At 41.3% G+C, this 17,480-nt stretch overlaps 1 protein-coding gene across 3 annotated transcripts; it reads left to right on the plus strand.

Moving 5' to 3' along the window:
* Positions 1-470: 470 nt before the first annotated feature.
* On the plus strand, positions 471-16,439 carry LOC119878818 (homeobox protein Mohawk-like). 3 transcript variants are annotated; one of them, XM_038589386.1, is made up of 6 exons: positions 471-880; positions 1,160-1,480; positions 3,164-3,323; positions 10,883-11,036; positions 11,449-11,784; positions 12,839-13,293. In XM_038589386.1, exons 2-6 carry the CDS (start codon positions 1,239-1,241, stop codon positions 12,946-12,948), a joined length of 1,002 nt encoding a protein of 333 aa, XP_038445314.1. In that variant the 5' UTR covers positions 471-880; positions 1,160-1,238; the 3' UTR covers positions 12,949-13,293. The 3 variants fall into 3 exon arrangements, with proteins under 3 accessions (XP_038445314.1, XP_038445316.1, XP_038445315.1); XM_038589388.1 differs by lacking the exon at positions 12,839-13,293 and adding an exon at positions 16,278-16,439 and having other exon boundaries at positions 473-880; XM_038589387.1 differs by having other exon boundaries at positions 474-880; positions 1,160-1,426; positions 12,839-13,202.
* The last annotated feature ends 1,041 nt before the right edge of the window (positions 16,440-17,480 follow it).

Consider the following 17,480-nt stretch of genomic DNA (forward strand, 5'->3'; position numbering starts at 1 on the left):
GAGGCGGCTGGGGAGAAACAGGAGCTACCCCGAGGCGCGAGGCGGGGTGATGGGGGCGGTAACTCCACTGCTCCGCCGCGGCGCGCGCTTGAACCTGAGGCCGGCGCTCTGCGGCCAGAGGCTCGGGGCCGCCGCGACCCCGGAGGTGAGCTGCAAGCTTTTTCCAAGGATGGAAGCCGCAGGCTCGGTGGTGCGCGGACCGCTATGCCTCCTTCCGCTCCTGACACCTATGCAACCTCTGAAATGGTTCCCCGAGGCTCCAGAGAGGGGCGAGTGAGGAGGGGCTCCGAGCTCCAGGCTCACACCCGCGCTGAGGAAGAGGACCGCACTGACAGCGGGTTCCGGGAGGCCCGGGTCTCCGGCGCCTTTGACCCGCCGGGACCCTGCGCGTCCTGGAGCGGGCGGGGGTGGGGGTGGTGGTGGTAGGAGGACTGCGGGGGGGGGGGGGGGGGGGGGGGGAGGGACACAAAGTGGTGCATTTGCCTCTGACGCCACTTAACTTTCTAGCTCTGGAGTGAGCTGACTTTCCCTGCCCTCACCCCTACCCCCAGGGACCTTAGCCAGAATTAGAACGCAGGGGTTTCAGCCAAACCATCCAGGATCTAGAAAACATGAAAATCCCCGGAATCCCAGTGTGGCCTGGGACTCATTAACCGGGACTTGCAGATGTAGTCGTTCATATTACCCCCAAATTTCCCTTCCTTCCAATCCCTCCTTCTAACCCGAGTGGGAGCTCCGCGATGCTTTAGACTTCCGTGTGCCTGAAGAACCAACACCCCCCTCCCCGCGCCTCTCGGGCTCCGCTAACCCGATTGCAGTTCTTCCAGATTAAAACCAAGAAAAGAACTCGTTTAGGAATTACTTTCCTTTGCCAACGCAGGTAAATTATTCCTGGTTGAGGTTCCTTGGGAACTCGATGTCGGGGGGCCAGAAGGAGGGTAGGGACCTGTCCCCCCAGCGAGCAGGGTTGGGGGGGGGAGGGGAGGCTGGCGGGTTAGCGGTGTAGCCAGGTGGGGAGAGCAAGGATTCCCGTGTCCAGGTGCCGCAGCCCCGCTCCTCCCCTCGGCTCCCGGGCCCAGAGCCTCGGCCAAGCCCGGGGCTCGGGACGCGTTGGGCCGTGAGCACTGAGCGAGTAACGTGATGCATCTTCTTCGTCTAGAACCCGAGCCCTGCGGAGCTCCCGGCGGCCAGGCCTCGAGGCGCTGCGGCCGCGCGGCGCGCCCCTGCCAGCGCGCACCATGAACACCATCGTCTTCAACAAGCTCAGCGGCGCCGTGCTTTTTGAGGACCGCGGTGCTGCGGAGCGGGAACGGGGCAGCCGGCCCTATGGTGGCGTCCTGGACAGTGCCCACGCCCGCCCCGAGGTGGGCATTCCGGACGGCCCGCCCCTCAAGGACAACCTCGGCCTGAGACACCGGAGGACTGGGTACGCGCACCCTCCCGGGACCCCCGCCCGCCTGCAGCCGGGACAGTGGGAGCGGTGAGCGGCGCGGGGCGTGCAAGTGGCAGCCAGGCCCCTGGGTTAGAGACCCAGAGTCCCCGGGAGGGAAGGTCTCCGCCCCTGGTCTCGAGCATTAGTTTCTCGAAATATAGGGGAATCAGCTCATCAGGACAGCTCACAAGAGGCTTGTTGGAAAGTGAGAACACCTGGGACGGCCCCTCGGGCCCCCGATACCTGCATCTCAGGGTGGGGGCTGCCTGCCCCGCTCCGGCCCACGGGTGCAGACGCGGCTGAGAGCTAGGCAGAGGGGGCTGAGCGCGATGCCAAGGAACAGGGCAGGGCCAAGCGGTCAGGGCGTCCCGGGTCAGGCCGGCCCCGTGGCCTTCCCCATCTTCTGTCGCGACGGGGCCTCGGAGCTGCCTCGAAGGTGTTGGCAAGGTCGGCAATGCGCGGGGCGCCCTGGGCGCGGGCGCGGGCGCGCGCGGCTCGGCGGGGCCCGCTGCGAGCCCGGGCGGGGGTGGGGGTGGAGGCGGCCGGCCTGCCGCGCCGGGTTTCGGCTTGGTGGGGTGAGGGGCCGCTGCGGAGCGGGAACTCGCGGGTGGGCCGGCAGCTCCCTCCGGCTGCCGAGGCGTCGCGGCGGCTCCCCGAGCGCCCCGCGGGAGAGGGGCGGCCGTCCTGGCCGTCTCCACCTGAAAGATTGCATCAGCTGCTTGCTCTGCGGCGTTGCTGGTTAGTGAAATAGAGATTAGGTTTCGTGGAAATGTCACTACCAGTCCTTTCGCGTTGAGTTGCACTTCAAAGTGTTTCAGGAGGCGAAAGTCCTGGAAGCTGCGGCGCAGGCGCGCGACCGTCCCGGAGCCGCAGGGCGCGGCGCGCGGCGACACCTCCCGGAGCCGCCGGGGAGCGCAGCGCCGAAGCCTCCTAGGGCTCCGCGCTGCTTCAGCCTCTTCCCTCCCTTTTTGAACGTGCTTTTTGCTCAGGGACCGAGCTTTCCATACCTTTTAAAGTCTCCCTTCAGTCGGGAAAAGGCCCCTGGGGTGGTGTGTGTGTGTGGGGGGGGGGGGGTTAAGGTTCTGCGTCCTTCCTCCACAAACACTTGCGTGGAGAATTTCCCCTTTGTCCAGAGGATCAAAGAAAATAGCTCCGTGGGAAAGAGCGGGGGCGGCAGGACCGCCAGCATCCCTTGCTCTATTCCCGCCGTCCAGTGGTTGAGCTCGGGAAGCTCCCGAGAGGCGGGAGAGGCAGGCGTGAGCTCCCCACGGGAACGTTCGAGAGCTGGCAGCACCCTGACCGGGCCCATCCCTAGGGCGGGCGCGGGGGAGAGGGGCCGGCCCCGCTGCGAGATCCGGAGCCTAAATACCATTTTCCCTCAGGTCGCTTAACAACCGTCCGGTCCCCTCCAGCTCTAGGCGCTGGCCGCTGGCCAAGCTCTCCCGCCTTTCAAGACAGTGTCCTTGCCGCCACGTGCCCCTGGCGGCAAGCAGGCCATTTCAAAGCGAGATGCGCGTTAGTGCGGCTCCGTCCCTGCCTCACCTCCGCTGGCGGGCGCGGGGCGGGCGCGTCCCTCGGAGCCCGACGCCCCCGAGAGCGGGCCGCGCGGCCTACGGCGCCCAGGCGTCCAGGCGCGGGGGGCCCCGGGGCCCCGGGGACAGCGGCCGGGCGGCGCCGCTCACCCGGGCCTCCCCCTCCTCCCCCTCCCCCTCCCCCTCCCCCGATGCTCAGGGCCAGGCAGAACGGCGGGAAGGTGAGGCACAAGCGGCAGGCCCTGCAAGACATGGCGCGGCCCCTGAAGCAGTGGCTCTACAAGCACCGTGACAACCCGTACCCCACCAAGACCGAGAAGATCCTCTTGGCGCTCGGCTCGCAGATGACGCTCGTGCAGGTAACGGCGGCCGAGGAGCCGGCCCGCGGCGTGTTTGCGCCAACCCCCGCCTGACGCCTCCCGAGCCGAGCCGGTGGGACGGGGCCGGCGGAGGCCCGTCCTGGGGCTCGGGCTCCTGCCCTGGGTCTCCCCTCAATCTGAGCTGTCGATTCAGTGCTCGTGCTCGATGCAGGAGGGACGCGTGGTGCTTTGTGAAGGAGGGAGGTGAAAAGTCACCTGCGAGTTATGACAAGGTGCCATGCATAGATGGGTAGGATGGGACGACCTGCAGTGATTTTCAGACGTGAGCGTGCATCAGAGTCGCCTGGAGGACTTGTTCAAACCCACACTGCTAGGCCCCACACGGGAGTTTCTGATTCAGGGGTAGGTCTGGAGTGGGGTCAATTATTTGCATTTCTAACAAGTTTTCAGGATACTAAAGTTGCTGGCCCTGGCTGAAACTTTGAGAACCGTGTACAAACAAAGGCACTACACATTAGGGCCCCACATGAAAGGTCGATTACAGGCTGACTTTCAGAATTACCTTGACTAATAGAGCCAAGAGATGGAGAGGAAGAGCAAGAGGTGGATTTTTTAAAATTTAATTTAATTGTATTTATTTTATTAAGTAAGAGGCATCCCGAGCATTAGCTAGAATCCACACAATTTTGCTGCTGGTATCTTTCTACTGGGGTTGAGAAGAGGCCAATTTCAAGTGGTTGGTTTACCACTTTGTTAAGTGCAGAGAAAGGGTGCAGGTTTGTTTCTTCTCTAGTGAACAACACTTCTTTATATTTGACTTTTCCGTACATAATCTTACTTGATATTCCCCCAAAATATGGTGAGTTAGAGCAGTAATGAGCATTTTACAGGTGATGTGACCAAGGCACTGTGGCAGTTAAATGTTACTAAGGGATAGAAGTAGTCTTGGAAATAATGTAATTCCAGATCAAATGCTCTTTCCAACGCACCACAGACTTCTTTAATAAGTGTGGTGACATGAACTTTTATACATGCAAACAGAACAAATTTATTCAGAAACAGGAGGAGGAGGTAAGTGAGCTGAGAAGTTTCATGTATTATAGTAGCAACTACATTACTGCATTTGTGAAGTTTTGGTCATTCCATTAAATTTATAGTGAGGGAGGCCCCAAATAAAAGATAATACTTAACTACTAGATAAAATAAAACTTGCTTTCCAGAGTATTGAAGGTTGACATTTTAGGAATTGCTGGAAAGTTTGACAAAGCATGAAAGTTGACTTGTATTCAAGCTTATTAAAACTATAATATGCATTTGTCTGCTTATATTCAGAATACAATTGTAGAGAATAACATCTGTTTTGCTTCATGTTAACAGGCAATAGTATTAATAGTGATTTGCTGTAGCACTGGAGGGGAAAATTTATTTAGCGTTCTTGGCTCAGTATCTGTTTAACATAAAACTATGAATTTTCAGTGATTCTAGTCAGAAAAACTTGACTCGTGAAAATAAATACATATGCTCAAATTTCAGTTTAAACAGGTATGCTATTTATTTTGAAAATACACTAGTTTATAGAACTATTTGAATACTTCACAATGATGTCAGCAATAAAACATTAGATTAATTTGGTATATCATACAGTTCTGTACTTAATGCTTGCCGTCCTTTTATACGGAAAGCATATGGCATATTTAGACTTTTTTTAATTATGAAAAGTAACATTGTCATTAGCAGAGACATTTAAAGTTTTGTGTACAATAGTTCTGTTGAGATGCAATGCAAGCAGTCATAATTTTAATACAGAACCAAATTATTTTCTACCTATAATGATAGCTCAAATGCAAATAACCATTCTTTCTGCATTAAGAGCTTGGTAACTCTATTATGGTTTTCTAATTATACTTTATATTTTCATTGTATTTTCTTTCTCTTACACTAGTCCTCAGAAAATAAAAATGCACAAAATTATTTGATTTTTAAGTGAAGCGAAGATAATTATTTATAATAATAAGTGATTCCTGCTTAATGATTTTCAAATTTTTATAGCAAATGAAGTTGGTTTCTGGAACTTTATAGTGATTAACAGAAAAAATAAAAATGTGTGGAATAGGCAAGGGACTTTAAGTATAATAATCCAATTTTGGTCCAGTTATTTTCAATGAGGCATAATAAGATATCCATGTAAGAATATCTGTATATATATGTGTGTGTGTGTATGTATACATACATATCTATCTACAGCTGACCCTTGAACAACCCAAGAGTTAGAGATACCAACCCTCCTGCAAGTCAAAAATCTATATATAGCTTTGACTTCCCAAAAACTTAACTACTAATAACCTGCTGTTGACTGGAAGCCTCATCAATGACATGAACAGTCGATAGACACATATTTTGTGTGTTATACATATCATATACCATACTCTTATAATGAAGTGACCTAGAGAAATTAAAATATTAGTAAGAAAATTATAAGGAAGAGAAAATACATTTACAATAGTACTGATTTGGTGAAAAAAAAAAATCTGTGCATAAGTGGTTCCATGCAGTTCAAACCTGTGTTGTGCAAGGGTCAGCTGCACTTATGTTGCATTGTATGGGGGAGTTTGTGAAAGTCAGACATACATTCAACATTCAAGCAAATTCTGACTCTCTGGGAAACCAAATAAATTATGTAAATACTTTACACTTCTGGAGGAAAAATAGAAAGCTATGGGCTGAATAAAGCTTTTGATCTCTGCAAATTAGAGCCCTATTTAATGAATCACGTTCTCCCAGTGAACAAATTTCTACTGTGGAGTCAGGTTTCTTGAGAATAGTGATCATGTCTTTTTCATCTTCACACTCCCCATGTTATCCAGCACTGTATTTTCCATAAACTGTTCATACATGTTTGTAGAGTGAATAGGTTCTTCTGGGGAATACCGCTATAATCACCATGTGGCTTTCCAAAGTATCATTTTGAAAACTAGAGAATGTCTTGAAATCTTATAGATATTCTAGTTTTTAAATCCATTCCATTGAATACACAGGGAGCAGCTCATTATCCTTAATGCTATATGATGGTTCCATACAACGGCATGAATGTAACTCATTTTATCATCTTCAGCATGTCTGGAAATATGTCATATTTTTAATGTCTGTGAATAAATATAGGGTGTTCCCCTTATTTCTCGTTCCAAACTCCTATTTCTTGTTTATTGCAGTACCTTCTGTCTCTGTTTCTATAACTGATGTTAATAAGCAATTAATATAACTTTTATTCCTTAACTATTAGAGTGTCTTGTATTTTGATAATTTCCTTCACATTTAACATTTTCCTTTTGGCTGTGTATCAGGCCATTAAGCTTTCCATAAAACATATTTTTGCTTGTTTTGTTACTCTTAAATTGATAAGGAAGAACATAAAACCTGGTCAGCAGTCCCACTAAACCTAGAAGCATAGAATTGAAACTTTAGTGGAGGAAATGTTTTTAGCACCTCAAAAGGTACTTTTTCTGATAAATAGAAGCACTAAGGACATTAATCTACACCTATATTTTATTTATCCCTGACAAATGAAGCTAAAAGAGTTCTTTGTTGTTAACCTGACATCTTACTACCTAATGAGATATACACATTTCCATAAAATTAACAGGTAGTGTGTGTGTGTGTGTGTGTGTGTGTGTACTTTAACCAACCAAAATATTCCATTGTGCTTAATCTCTGTGGCTGCCCATTGCTTAAACATTATAAAAAATATACTCTGTATTATCAAAATGTGAAGAGCTTTATTGTGGAATAACATAAAGTGGCATGCATTTAGGGTTTATACTATTGTAGGATATAGAGCATACTGCAGAATAATTGCCTTGGAAGAAGTTTTTCAGAGAAGGACAGATGGGTGCTGTATCTGGTTTCAGTGTTGCCCATTGTTCATGTGTATATATTTTAAAACATAGTTATTATATTTTTTCTGGATTATAAGAGTGAACTGTCTCCTTGAGTTGACTTCTTTCATGATCCCAATGCAGAGTGCAATGCACATTGAGCTTGAGATTATGTTTAATGATTGGGTGTTAATGTTTCCTTTACTTATAGAAGTTTCACATTTCTATGATAATGGCTAAACATACCAATGTACCATTGATTAAAACTGCTCTGTTCTAAGATTTTGCCCCTTCTGTTGACATAACTCCGTTTTTGCTTGGTGAGTGCTTCTGCCGAAATATGTATGTAGTTATCAACTGCAAGGATTATAGCAACTGTTAAATTTTCAACAAAATTTCAAATTGGTTTTTCTACATTATTCCAAGTGTTATACTATATGGAATAGAAATGAGGTTGTCAATATTTCAGTTGGGTAACTCAGAATAAGTTTTTTAATTCTGTATGTTCAAAGGTGGATAGATGCTGGCTTATCCCTTTGGGTTTACTATAATGATTGCTCTGTCAATACGATGAATGTAAACACCTTGGTTAAAGTAGGGATGAAAATTACTAGTTTTTCTCTTCCAACTTCTAGATATTTGGTTCTCCAAGTTTTCACTACAAAATACCTTGTTTCTTAAGCTCTGAGTTTGACATCAAAATGATGTTGCAGAACCTATCCATAGTAAGGAGGCCTGTTTCGTGTAAAATAGAACTTAATGAGATTTGCGTGACAACCTGAAGGAATCCATAGTAAGTTAAAGGTAGAAAAATCTGGACTGGTATTTTTACCTTCTGTGAAACAGATGGAGTTTGCATTAGTGCATCAGGACCAAAAAAAAAAAAGAAAAAGAAAAGAAAAGAAAAACAGTATTTATGCAAATTTGTTAACCAACTGTTTGCTGTTTACATGACAATGCAAGCAGATATTAAACACCTTAAATTGTACAGTAAATTTCTAGTGATAAAGTACTGGCAGAGTGAATATATTAGCAGATTGCTTGCCAGTCAAACTTATGAAATCAGGTTACAGACAGCTCATCTTAGATATCAGCAGACCTTTTTGGAAAATCTTCTAACATGTGATAAATATATTATGGTAAGAACTAATTATATAAAACATAAAAAGAAAAAAAAAAGAAAAAAAAATAAAACATAAAAAGGATATGACCCCTGTATATGAAAAACTGTAATCCCACCATGATATTCAAAGGTCCCAATTTTTGTATGTTAGAATTATAGTCTTAATGTCCTTGGAAATTAGAAGGCCATTGCATTTAAATAAAAATATGCAGAGTCGCGTAAGAATTGGATTACACTGTACTATATGATGGTTGTGCTAAAGTTTAAGACATAAACACACATGTCTGATTGCTCCAAAAGGGCAGTGGTCAAAAGCAGAAGGTAGATTAGTACCAACTATAAAAGGAATAAATTAACACTTTTGTAGGAGAGCTTAGACTGTATTTCACAGATCTTAGTTTTTAGAGTTGGCAAGGATGTTAGGAACCATCTAATGCATTTTATAGATGAAGGGTTTGAAGTTCAGAAAAGTTAAGTGACTTCTGTAGATTCACACTTGATTTTGGCAAATTCAGAATAGGAAAACATTATGCCACAGTTATAGGATAACAAGATATTGATGAGGATTTGAAGAAGTCAAGCAATTAAATCATAATGGTACATCAACACTTGAAGTTGATGGTGATGGTTAAGATTCATTCAAGTGCATAGAATGGAAGATAGAGAAATCCAGAAAAAAAAGTTCTAAAATTCCCAGTTACTACTAACAAAAACCTGAATAAATTCTTCGGCTATGACTTGGAGAGTAGAGGAAGGTTTGAAGACTAGACCAGGCATTTTGTGCTTCCATAGTAAATGTTCACCCATGTATTTCAGTTAATACATAGTTCCACACTAATCCTTCCATATGTGCAGGGACGAAGTTTATCCTAATATTTAACATTCCTAGCACTGACCACCATGGCTAGAGCACAAGAACTACTCAATGTATATTTATTGAATGAGCATTTGCAGAAGGGGTCTGCCTAGAGGTTGGAGAAGACTAAAAAAATTGAAGCCATATTAAATCATAGTATAATAGCACAACTTGATAGGAAGAGGGCTTGATAAAAACTAAAACTTCTGGAATGCCATGGTGAGTTATTACATCAATGCACATAAATTTAAGGGGACGGTTATTACTTAAGACTCAAAGGTAATTAATATTGGATATATATTACCTATGATATATTTTCTGTATATATGTGTGTGTGCATGTGTATGTGTGTGTATGTAAATTGGGAAAAACCACCATGTTTTAAAAACTTGTAGAGTCAAAGAGGAAAAAGATGTAGTTCTGTTTTTTAAAAAAGTAGGATTCACCATAGGCCCATTCAATAATTATGTCTTGAGAAATATGTAAAAATTGTAGGTTTATATTATTAATCTTAAAAAAAAAAAGAAACTTCCAACGTAAGCACTGCCACACAAACCATTGTTGTAATGTGGACTCATGTTCTAGAAAAAAATTGGCAGAAAGACGTAATTCTCTTTCCATATATCATTCTTTTAAAAGCAAATATTGGCCCTTTGGGTTATTTACATATATTTTTTCCTGATGATAGCCAGATATTTTCAAGGAAATCTCAAGCACCATTCTAACTTCCAGAAATACAATAGTATCTATTAAAAAGAAATGGAAGTAACTTTCTTTTGTTTTGCAGTGTTTGTTTCTTTGCATTCAGCTATTTTCTTGGGAAGCATTTGACTTTCAACTTAAAGCTGAGTGTTATTGGCATTTCTCTCTCTCTACTTCTCTGATTGCTGTATCTGACTGCTGTGCTAGTTTCTCTGTTCTAATTCTGTCTCTTTGATCTCTGGAGGTTTCCAGGGTTTGGTCTTCAGCCATCTCCCTGACTACTCAAAGCTGCCGCCGGCACTTCTGTGCGTTTGACCCACATCTGATTTTCTTCTCCCTTGAGTCTCAGATATCATTTTTACTTTCTTCCTTCACATCTCACCTGTATGCTTTTCCAGTACCTCAAACTAATCATTCCCTAAACCAAGCACATCATTTCACCCATAAACAGTTCTACTTTCCTTCTCAAAATGGCATTGTCCTTCTCTTGGTTACAAAGGAATGGCTCAAGGTCATTTTTAACTCTTTCCCTCTTCCTCACCCACCACAATGTCTCTGGAATTTGAATTATATTTGTTCTCAAGTCCTCTTTATTGGGAACACACTTTCCTACCCATTATACCTGACACACTCCTTCAATGTTTCACTTAATTCCTCATGAAGTCTTAAGTCATACATGAAAGTAACCCCTTCTTCCTTTGGATTCCTGTATCATTTTATTTTAAGGCCTCTTAAGCCATTCAATCACATTCTTTCCTATACTAAAGTTATTTGTACACTATCCTACCTCTTACTAGACTGAGCATTTGATGGCAAAGCCTGTTCTTTTTTTAATTATTATTATTCCTAGAACACAGTAGGTGCTCAGTCTCTGTAGTAAGTGCTCAGCATTTGTTGAATGAATGAATGAATGTCTAGTACTATTGCATTCTGAGAATATTTAATGATCAGAGATACTGTGAGAGGCTTAGGTCCCTTGTGGGAAAGTAATTATGTGATGGGTAATATTTTTTGTTTTGTTAATTGAAAAATAAAACTTTTTTAGGTGTCAAATTGGTTTGCTAATGCAAGACGTCGGCTTAAGAATACCGTTCGACAGCCAGATTTAAGCTGGGCTTTACGAATAAAACTGTACAACAAGTATGTTCAAGGAAACGCTGAGCGACTTAGTGTAAGCAGCGATGATTCATGTTCTGAAGGTTTGTTAATATTTTTATTTTGCTTTCCCTCTATTAATAAGAAGTTCACCCCAAGTGCTGTTTTTTAAGGTTGACTCCACTAAATATGATGGTACTATAATGGTTCTTTTTTATTGCGTGAAGTAACTTCATTTTTACAATTCTATAAATGACCAACAGAATTATGGCTGCTTCCTCTTGTTTATAGATTTATCATGTGTCAGAATAACATTTTCTGTGAAATTCGTTAAAATTAAGATACCATAGGGAGAGATTACATAGATTCCTGCTTCCTTTCCCTAAAAATTAACCTGGGGTATCAAAGACAATTTAATATACTTTAAATATTCTTTATTTATGTATATGTTTAATGATTAACTATAACAGAGAATAGTATATGTAAGTACTACCTACTGGTATTTTTCTCCCTTAGATGGAGAAAATCCTCCAAGAAACCACATAAATGAAGGGGGCTATAATAATCCAGTTCATCATCCTGTGATTAAAAGTGAAAGCTCAGTCATAAAAGCTGGAGTGAGGCCAGAGTCACAGGCCAGTGAGGACTACGTATCACCCCCCAAATACAAGAGCAGCTTATTGAATCGTTACCTTAACGACTCCTTGAGACATGTCATGGCCACAAATGCTGCCATGATGGGAAAGACAAGGCAAAGAAATCATTCGGGATCTTTTAGTTCCAATGAATTTGAGGAAGAATTGGTGTCTCCCTCATCATCAGAAACCGAAGGCAACTTTGTCTACCGTACAGGTAAGTCTGTGCTTTTCATGACACCTTGTTTAAAATAGAACTAAAACTGCAGCAAATTCAACAGGTATAATGGCATGATCTTTACTGCTTTTATAAGAGATTATTCACATATAGCTCATAATTTAATTTGAAAGCTTTTGTTTTGTTTTTAATTACCAGATGTACTTGTTAGTAGATGATGGTCTACTTGGGTTTTTCACTCTTAGTAATAAAGATGAGAATTTTCATTCTTAATGCTCATTTTTAATCTCAATGATATACATTCTTGGGAGGAGGAATGCCCTGAATTATAGCCAGCCATGCAAACACTTTGTGTTTCATCTTTTCTCTTAAATTCTTTGATTGCTAATAGTGATGGAAAATGAACACCAATTAGCATGGGTGCCAAGACTCATGTGAAGGAAAAGTGTAGATCGGGCTTAAATTGCTTTGGAAATTTTACTTTTATTCCTGGAAAGCACAAGTAAGACTGATAAATAGCTTTGAAATTTTTACTTTTATTCCAAAAATTATGAATTGATTTCTGCCTGTCCAGAACTTTCTGATGGAGTAGTGAGTTTGGTAAAAATTTCTATCTTCACTTCAGTTTCCAGAGTTTTGCTCGTAAAGAGTGTGTTTGAGCAAGTTGCTTCAGAACAAAGGATATGTGTGACCTACATCTGGTGCAGATAGAGTCCAGATCCTGAAAATGCCAACAAATGAGATTTAGAAATTTTAGAGTTGGAAATAACTTTAGAAAGCATCTAGTCCTGCCATGTTATATCATAGATAAGAAAACCCAGACCAAAAACACAAGTTAATAACTCTTCTCCGGATCAGTAGTGCAGCTTAGCCTGTGTAAGGGGTAGGAGGAACATAACTACTACAAGACTATGATAACTCTTAATTATTACATATACTGCCACAATTCATTTATTGAGCAATTATGATATTCTAGGCCCTCTGCTAAACACTACACAAATGATACTGAGTGTAGTCCTTGTAAGGAGCTTGATATGTGGACAATAGGTCTTTATAAAATAATTAAATTTGGTCTGTTTAATATACCTTTCAGATTATTTAACTGGAAATCTTCAAGTGTCTACAAATGTGTACAAGATATATTATCTGTGGGACACCTGGGTGGCTCAGCGGTTAAGTGTCTGCCTTCAGCTCAGGGCATGATCCTGGAGTTCCGGGATCAAGTTCCACATCGGGCTCCCTGCAGGGAGCCTGCTCCTCCCTCTGCCTGTGTCTCTGCCTCTCTCTCTGTGTGTCTCTCATGAATAAATAAAGAAATAATCTTTTTAAAAAAGATATATTATCTGTAAGGATTCAGAGAAAATCTCAATACATTTTTAAAGACTTAACTTCACTTTCTGTTTGCATCTCCAACTTCAAGGTTGAAAACAACTCCAAATGCTCTGACATACAAAATTAGTCTTATAAATAATAATTGGGTCTAGTAAGAAGTAAAAGATGAAATAAAAGACTATTTAGCTAATAAAAAAATTTTTTTTAATTACATACTAACATCCAACTAATGTGACCAGAGCAGAACTTGGAGATAATTCAGAGCTTCATTAATTTTATTTACAGAGATAGAAAGGGATAGGACATCAAAATGTGCAAGTACAGATAATTGAAAAAAGAATAAAAATAAAATGAAAAAGTTAACATGGAAAGCTGAAAAATAAATTAAGAGTTGACTCTGAAAGCAATACTAAAAGAAACAGGTAAAACTTGGCAGAGATTAAAGTTGGAAATGAGAAAGGAGATATAGTAATCAATATATAGTCATTAAAAATATTTTTTAAAATTGTGGTGTATTATGCACAGTTATTTGACAATATACTATATATAAATGTGCAGATGAAATGAATTGGTAATATCCACACGAAGTAAATTATAAAATTACAATGAGAAAAGTTATAAATGATCACTAATTCAGGGAAAGTCAAGGATTTTAGTAAACCCTGTTCCCAAAACATATGATTTGATAGATTTGTTGGATTTTTTCCCCAAACTTTGAAGAAATAATTAATTCTCATCCTTCATGCATTTTTCTGGAACATATAAAAATATGGGAAGTATGTCAGTTTTTAAAAATGTAAATGTTATTCTAATCCAAAGCCAGATTAGAATAGCATAAAAATCAACATTTTTATTTATAATACTGATAGTGACTTTAAAGCAACATGAGAAATATTGATAGCATAAGGTTAAGTGGAAAACAGTTTAAAATTGTGGAAACATTGAATGCAGTTATGACAGTACAAATATATATATAGACAAAAACAAGGAAGATTTTTGGAAATAATGAAGATTAATTTTGATTAGGTGGAATAATTGAAGATCTATTATTTTGTGAAATTTCTTATAAATTTCTTTATGTTACCCAGTAGAAACAAATTTGAAATTTACACATTGTGATGAATCTTCTGAAAATGCATGCTCTTTTCAAAGGTGATAAAATAGAAAACCAAAGAGGGAAACTTGCCTGTATAGTTGATACTTCTCGAAATTAAGTATCTTGGCCATTTATTTTTATTAAAATATCCAATGGCCTGTTCATCTGCCAAGTTCTATTTTTAAATAAAAGCCTATTTTTTAGTTATGCAAACAATGAGAAAGCAACCTAGACATGTAAACTTCTGGTTTTGCATACATGGGTATGAACTTTAAAAAGAACGAAATAAATTTTTTGGTTTTGTGGATAGAGAGTTGAGAAAGTTTGGTGGTCTAAGACTGGTCTGCTAAATCTCAGCCTGAAATAATAAATGGCTGTCTTCTGGGGGAACCGAGCGACAACGTTGCTGCAGTTGTAGCTGGGTTACCACTCAAGCATAAATAGTAGAACAGGGGATTTCAATAAATACTTTCTGAGCAACTGCTATGGTTTTCTCTGGCATACAGGCTTATTCTGAATTCCTTCAATTCCTTCTGGTTATATCTTTCTTTCTTTGCCTAAAAAGAAATCCTCTCAATCTGCTATTAAATACCACTCCCCTCCTCCACCCCAGTTTTATAGTAGTGCAAAGATTTTTTCCTTTTTTTAAAGATTTTTTTAAAAATTTATTCATGAGACACACACACACAGAGGCAGAGACATAGGCAGAGGGAGAAGCAGACTCCCTGTGGGGAGCATGATACAGGACTTGATCCCAGGACCCCGGGATCACACCCTGAGCCAGAGGCAGACACTCAATCACTGAGCCACCCAGGTGTCCCTAGGGCAAAGATTTCATCTTTTAAATTCTTTTTCAAGACTAGATCACCTTTAAACATAGTGTATTAATTTATCTATGCTAAAAAAGAATTGTATCCATTTCCCCACCCATTTTTAGTATCTTATGATTCATTCCATTAATGATAATTGAATAAAAAAAAGCCAAATGAAAGAGTTGGTGTGTGGAAAGATAATGTATCACTGAGTTTCATTTCACCTGTTCTTGTTAAATTCTAGGAGGGTGAACCTGCTAGATTATAAAGTAGTAATCATAATTAACACATATAGGTGGATAGAAGTCTTTTCTATGTCAGTGTGTATTAATCAGATTAGCTTCCTCTCCACTTGACTGACAACATCAAAGTAGATGCAAACATGTTTTTGTTGATTTTATGTAGACATTAAACATTTTTTTGTAATCTACAGTCTCCCCATCATGCAAGGGATAAAAAAGATTTTTTCCCCCAGGGGACAAAATAGGCTTTCAATAAGTATTGGCTAAAATATTTCTTTCTAACAGCAGAAATTATAACATTAGAATTGATTAGGGGCCCCTGGGTGGCTCAGTCGTTGAGCATCTGCCTTTGGCTCAGGTCGTGATCCTGGGGTCCTGGGATACAGTCCTACATCAGGCTCCCTTTGGGGAGCCTGCTTCTCCCTCTGCCTATGTCTCTGCCTCTTTCTGTGTGTCTTTCATGAATAAATAAAATCTTTAAACAAGAATTGACTAGAATTATTAAGGTTATTGCTTCTAAATACAGCTAAATAATACTTGAGAAAACTTAGTCACTCAGTGTTGTCTATGTCTAAATTAAAATTACAATACTGTTCATCTTACTGTTCATCATGTTAGGTTAATGGATGACAATTTTCAGATATGTGATGGAGTGAATCCCCATGACAAACTGACCTCGAGCCCTCTAGTCCCTCAGTGAGTCTGCTCTCTGAGGTATCAGGATGAAGACTAGCTTTAATATCCACCTCCATTTCTATTGAATCAGTACTGATATTCTCCAGATGGGACCATCCATGAAGGAGCTATGTGCCATCTGTGCCACCTTACAGTGAGTCCTCACTGGAGCCTTTCCTAACTTGCATTGCAGTTTGATTTATCCTCAAAAACCTAACAAATTTCCTTCTTTACTGAAGGAGAAAGGAGAGGTTTCTAAGAAGTCTATTGACAAGGGGAAAAATCAGGCAAGTCTTGAAGTAAAACGGGTAGACTTCTTCCCCTTCTTTTGCTTGGCTTGAGAACAAATCCCTGTTATGTTCTTTCTTTTTGCAGCTCACAAATGATCAACTTATAAATGGCTAGTACATTTGAATGCTTATTCTCTGAGCCCCACTGCTCTGCTAGTATATAATTCATAAATTTAACCAGCTCCCACAGGCTGAATGTTTAAACTTCATCGTGTTAAACTGTCTAAAATCCCTCTTAATTAGACACATGTGGTGTGGCAAAAACATATAGGCCGATAGAACTCTTTTCCTATGGTAGTGTGAATTAATTAGATTAGCTTCCCCTCCACTTGACTGAGGTGAATATCCCTGAAGAAATGGAGATTTTGATTGAGAGAAAAAAAAGAAGTCATTTATTTGCTACATGGAATTTTTTGGAAGGTAGAGGCCATTTGGATGGCCTGCCACAGTTGGAGCAAAATGACAGAACTAAGGATTTTGGTTATTAGGGAAAGAGGAAATAGGAAGTAGAAAATAAGTTTGGGAGGATGCCAGAGGCTAAATGCCATTTTCAAACATTTCCTCTCAGCTAATGATGTTCTTTTTCCTCTCTTCCTACATACACAAGTACTTTAGAATGTAAAGGGCATTATCAGTGGTAAAAACCCAGGTATGCTCAGGAGTTCAGTAAAACCACTGGATTAGGGATGCCTGGGTGGCTCAGCAATTGAGCATCTGCCTTTGGCTCAAAACCTGATCCCGGAGTCCAGGGGCAGTCTCACATCAGGCTCCCTGTGGGGAACCTACTTCTTCTGTCTCTGCCTCTCTCTGTGTGTCTCATGAATAAATAAATAAAATCTTAAAAAAAAAAAAAAAAAAGCATTGAATTAGCCTGGGATTTAACCTTAACTTTATACAGAATGGCTTCTTTGAAGAAGTGCACTCCCAGTTCGGAAAGCTGACTTTCACAGGTACGTTTCTGAGATACAGTTCTCTCATGTATGAGGTGCTCTTTCATGCATTCATTCCATGTACAAAAATATTAAGAGCCACTCTACACAGGCCCTATCCTAGGCTCACTGGAGCCCTGTGCTTTGTGCTAGGCTGCTCAACAAAGAAACCATAGTTACATGAAGCAGAAGAAAGATTTAAAGGGATGTCTTGGCAGATCTTTTTCAACAGTGAATAATCACTACTAATTTATATGTTTCATCAATTTTAGGTTTTGTATTTGTGAGTAGCTTAAAGAAAGCTTCATGGTAGTCAAGAGAAGGCTTTGTCAAGAGCCAGCTGTTAAAATAGTATGTTT

The sequence above is a fragment of the Canis lupus genome, unplaced genomic scaffold (genome assembly GCF_011100685.1).
Source record: "Canis lupus familiaris isolate Mischka breed German Shepherd unplaced genomic scaffold, alternate assembly UU_Cfam_GSD_1.0 chrUn_S1942H2141, whole genome shotgun sequence".
Lineage (NCBI taxonomy): Eukaryota > Metazoa > Chordata > Mammalia > Carnivora > Canidae > Canis > Canis lupus.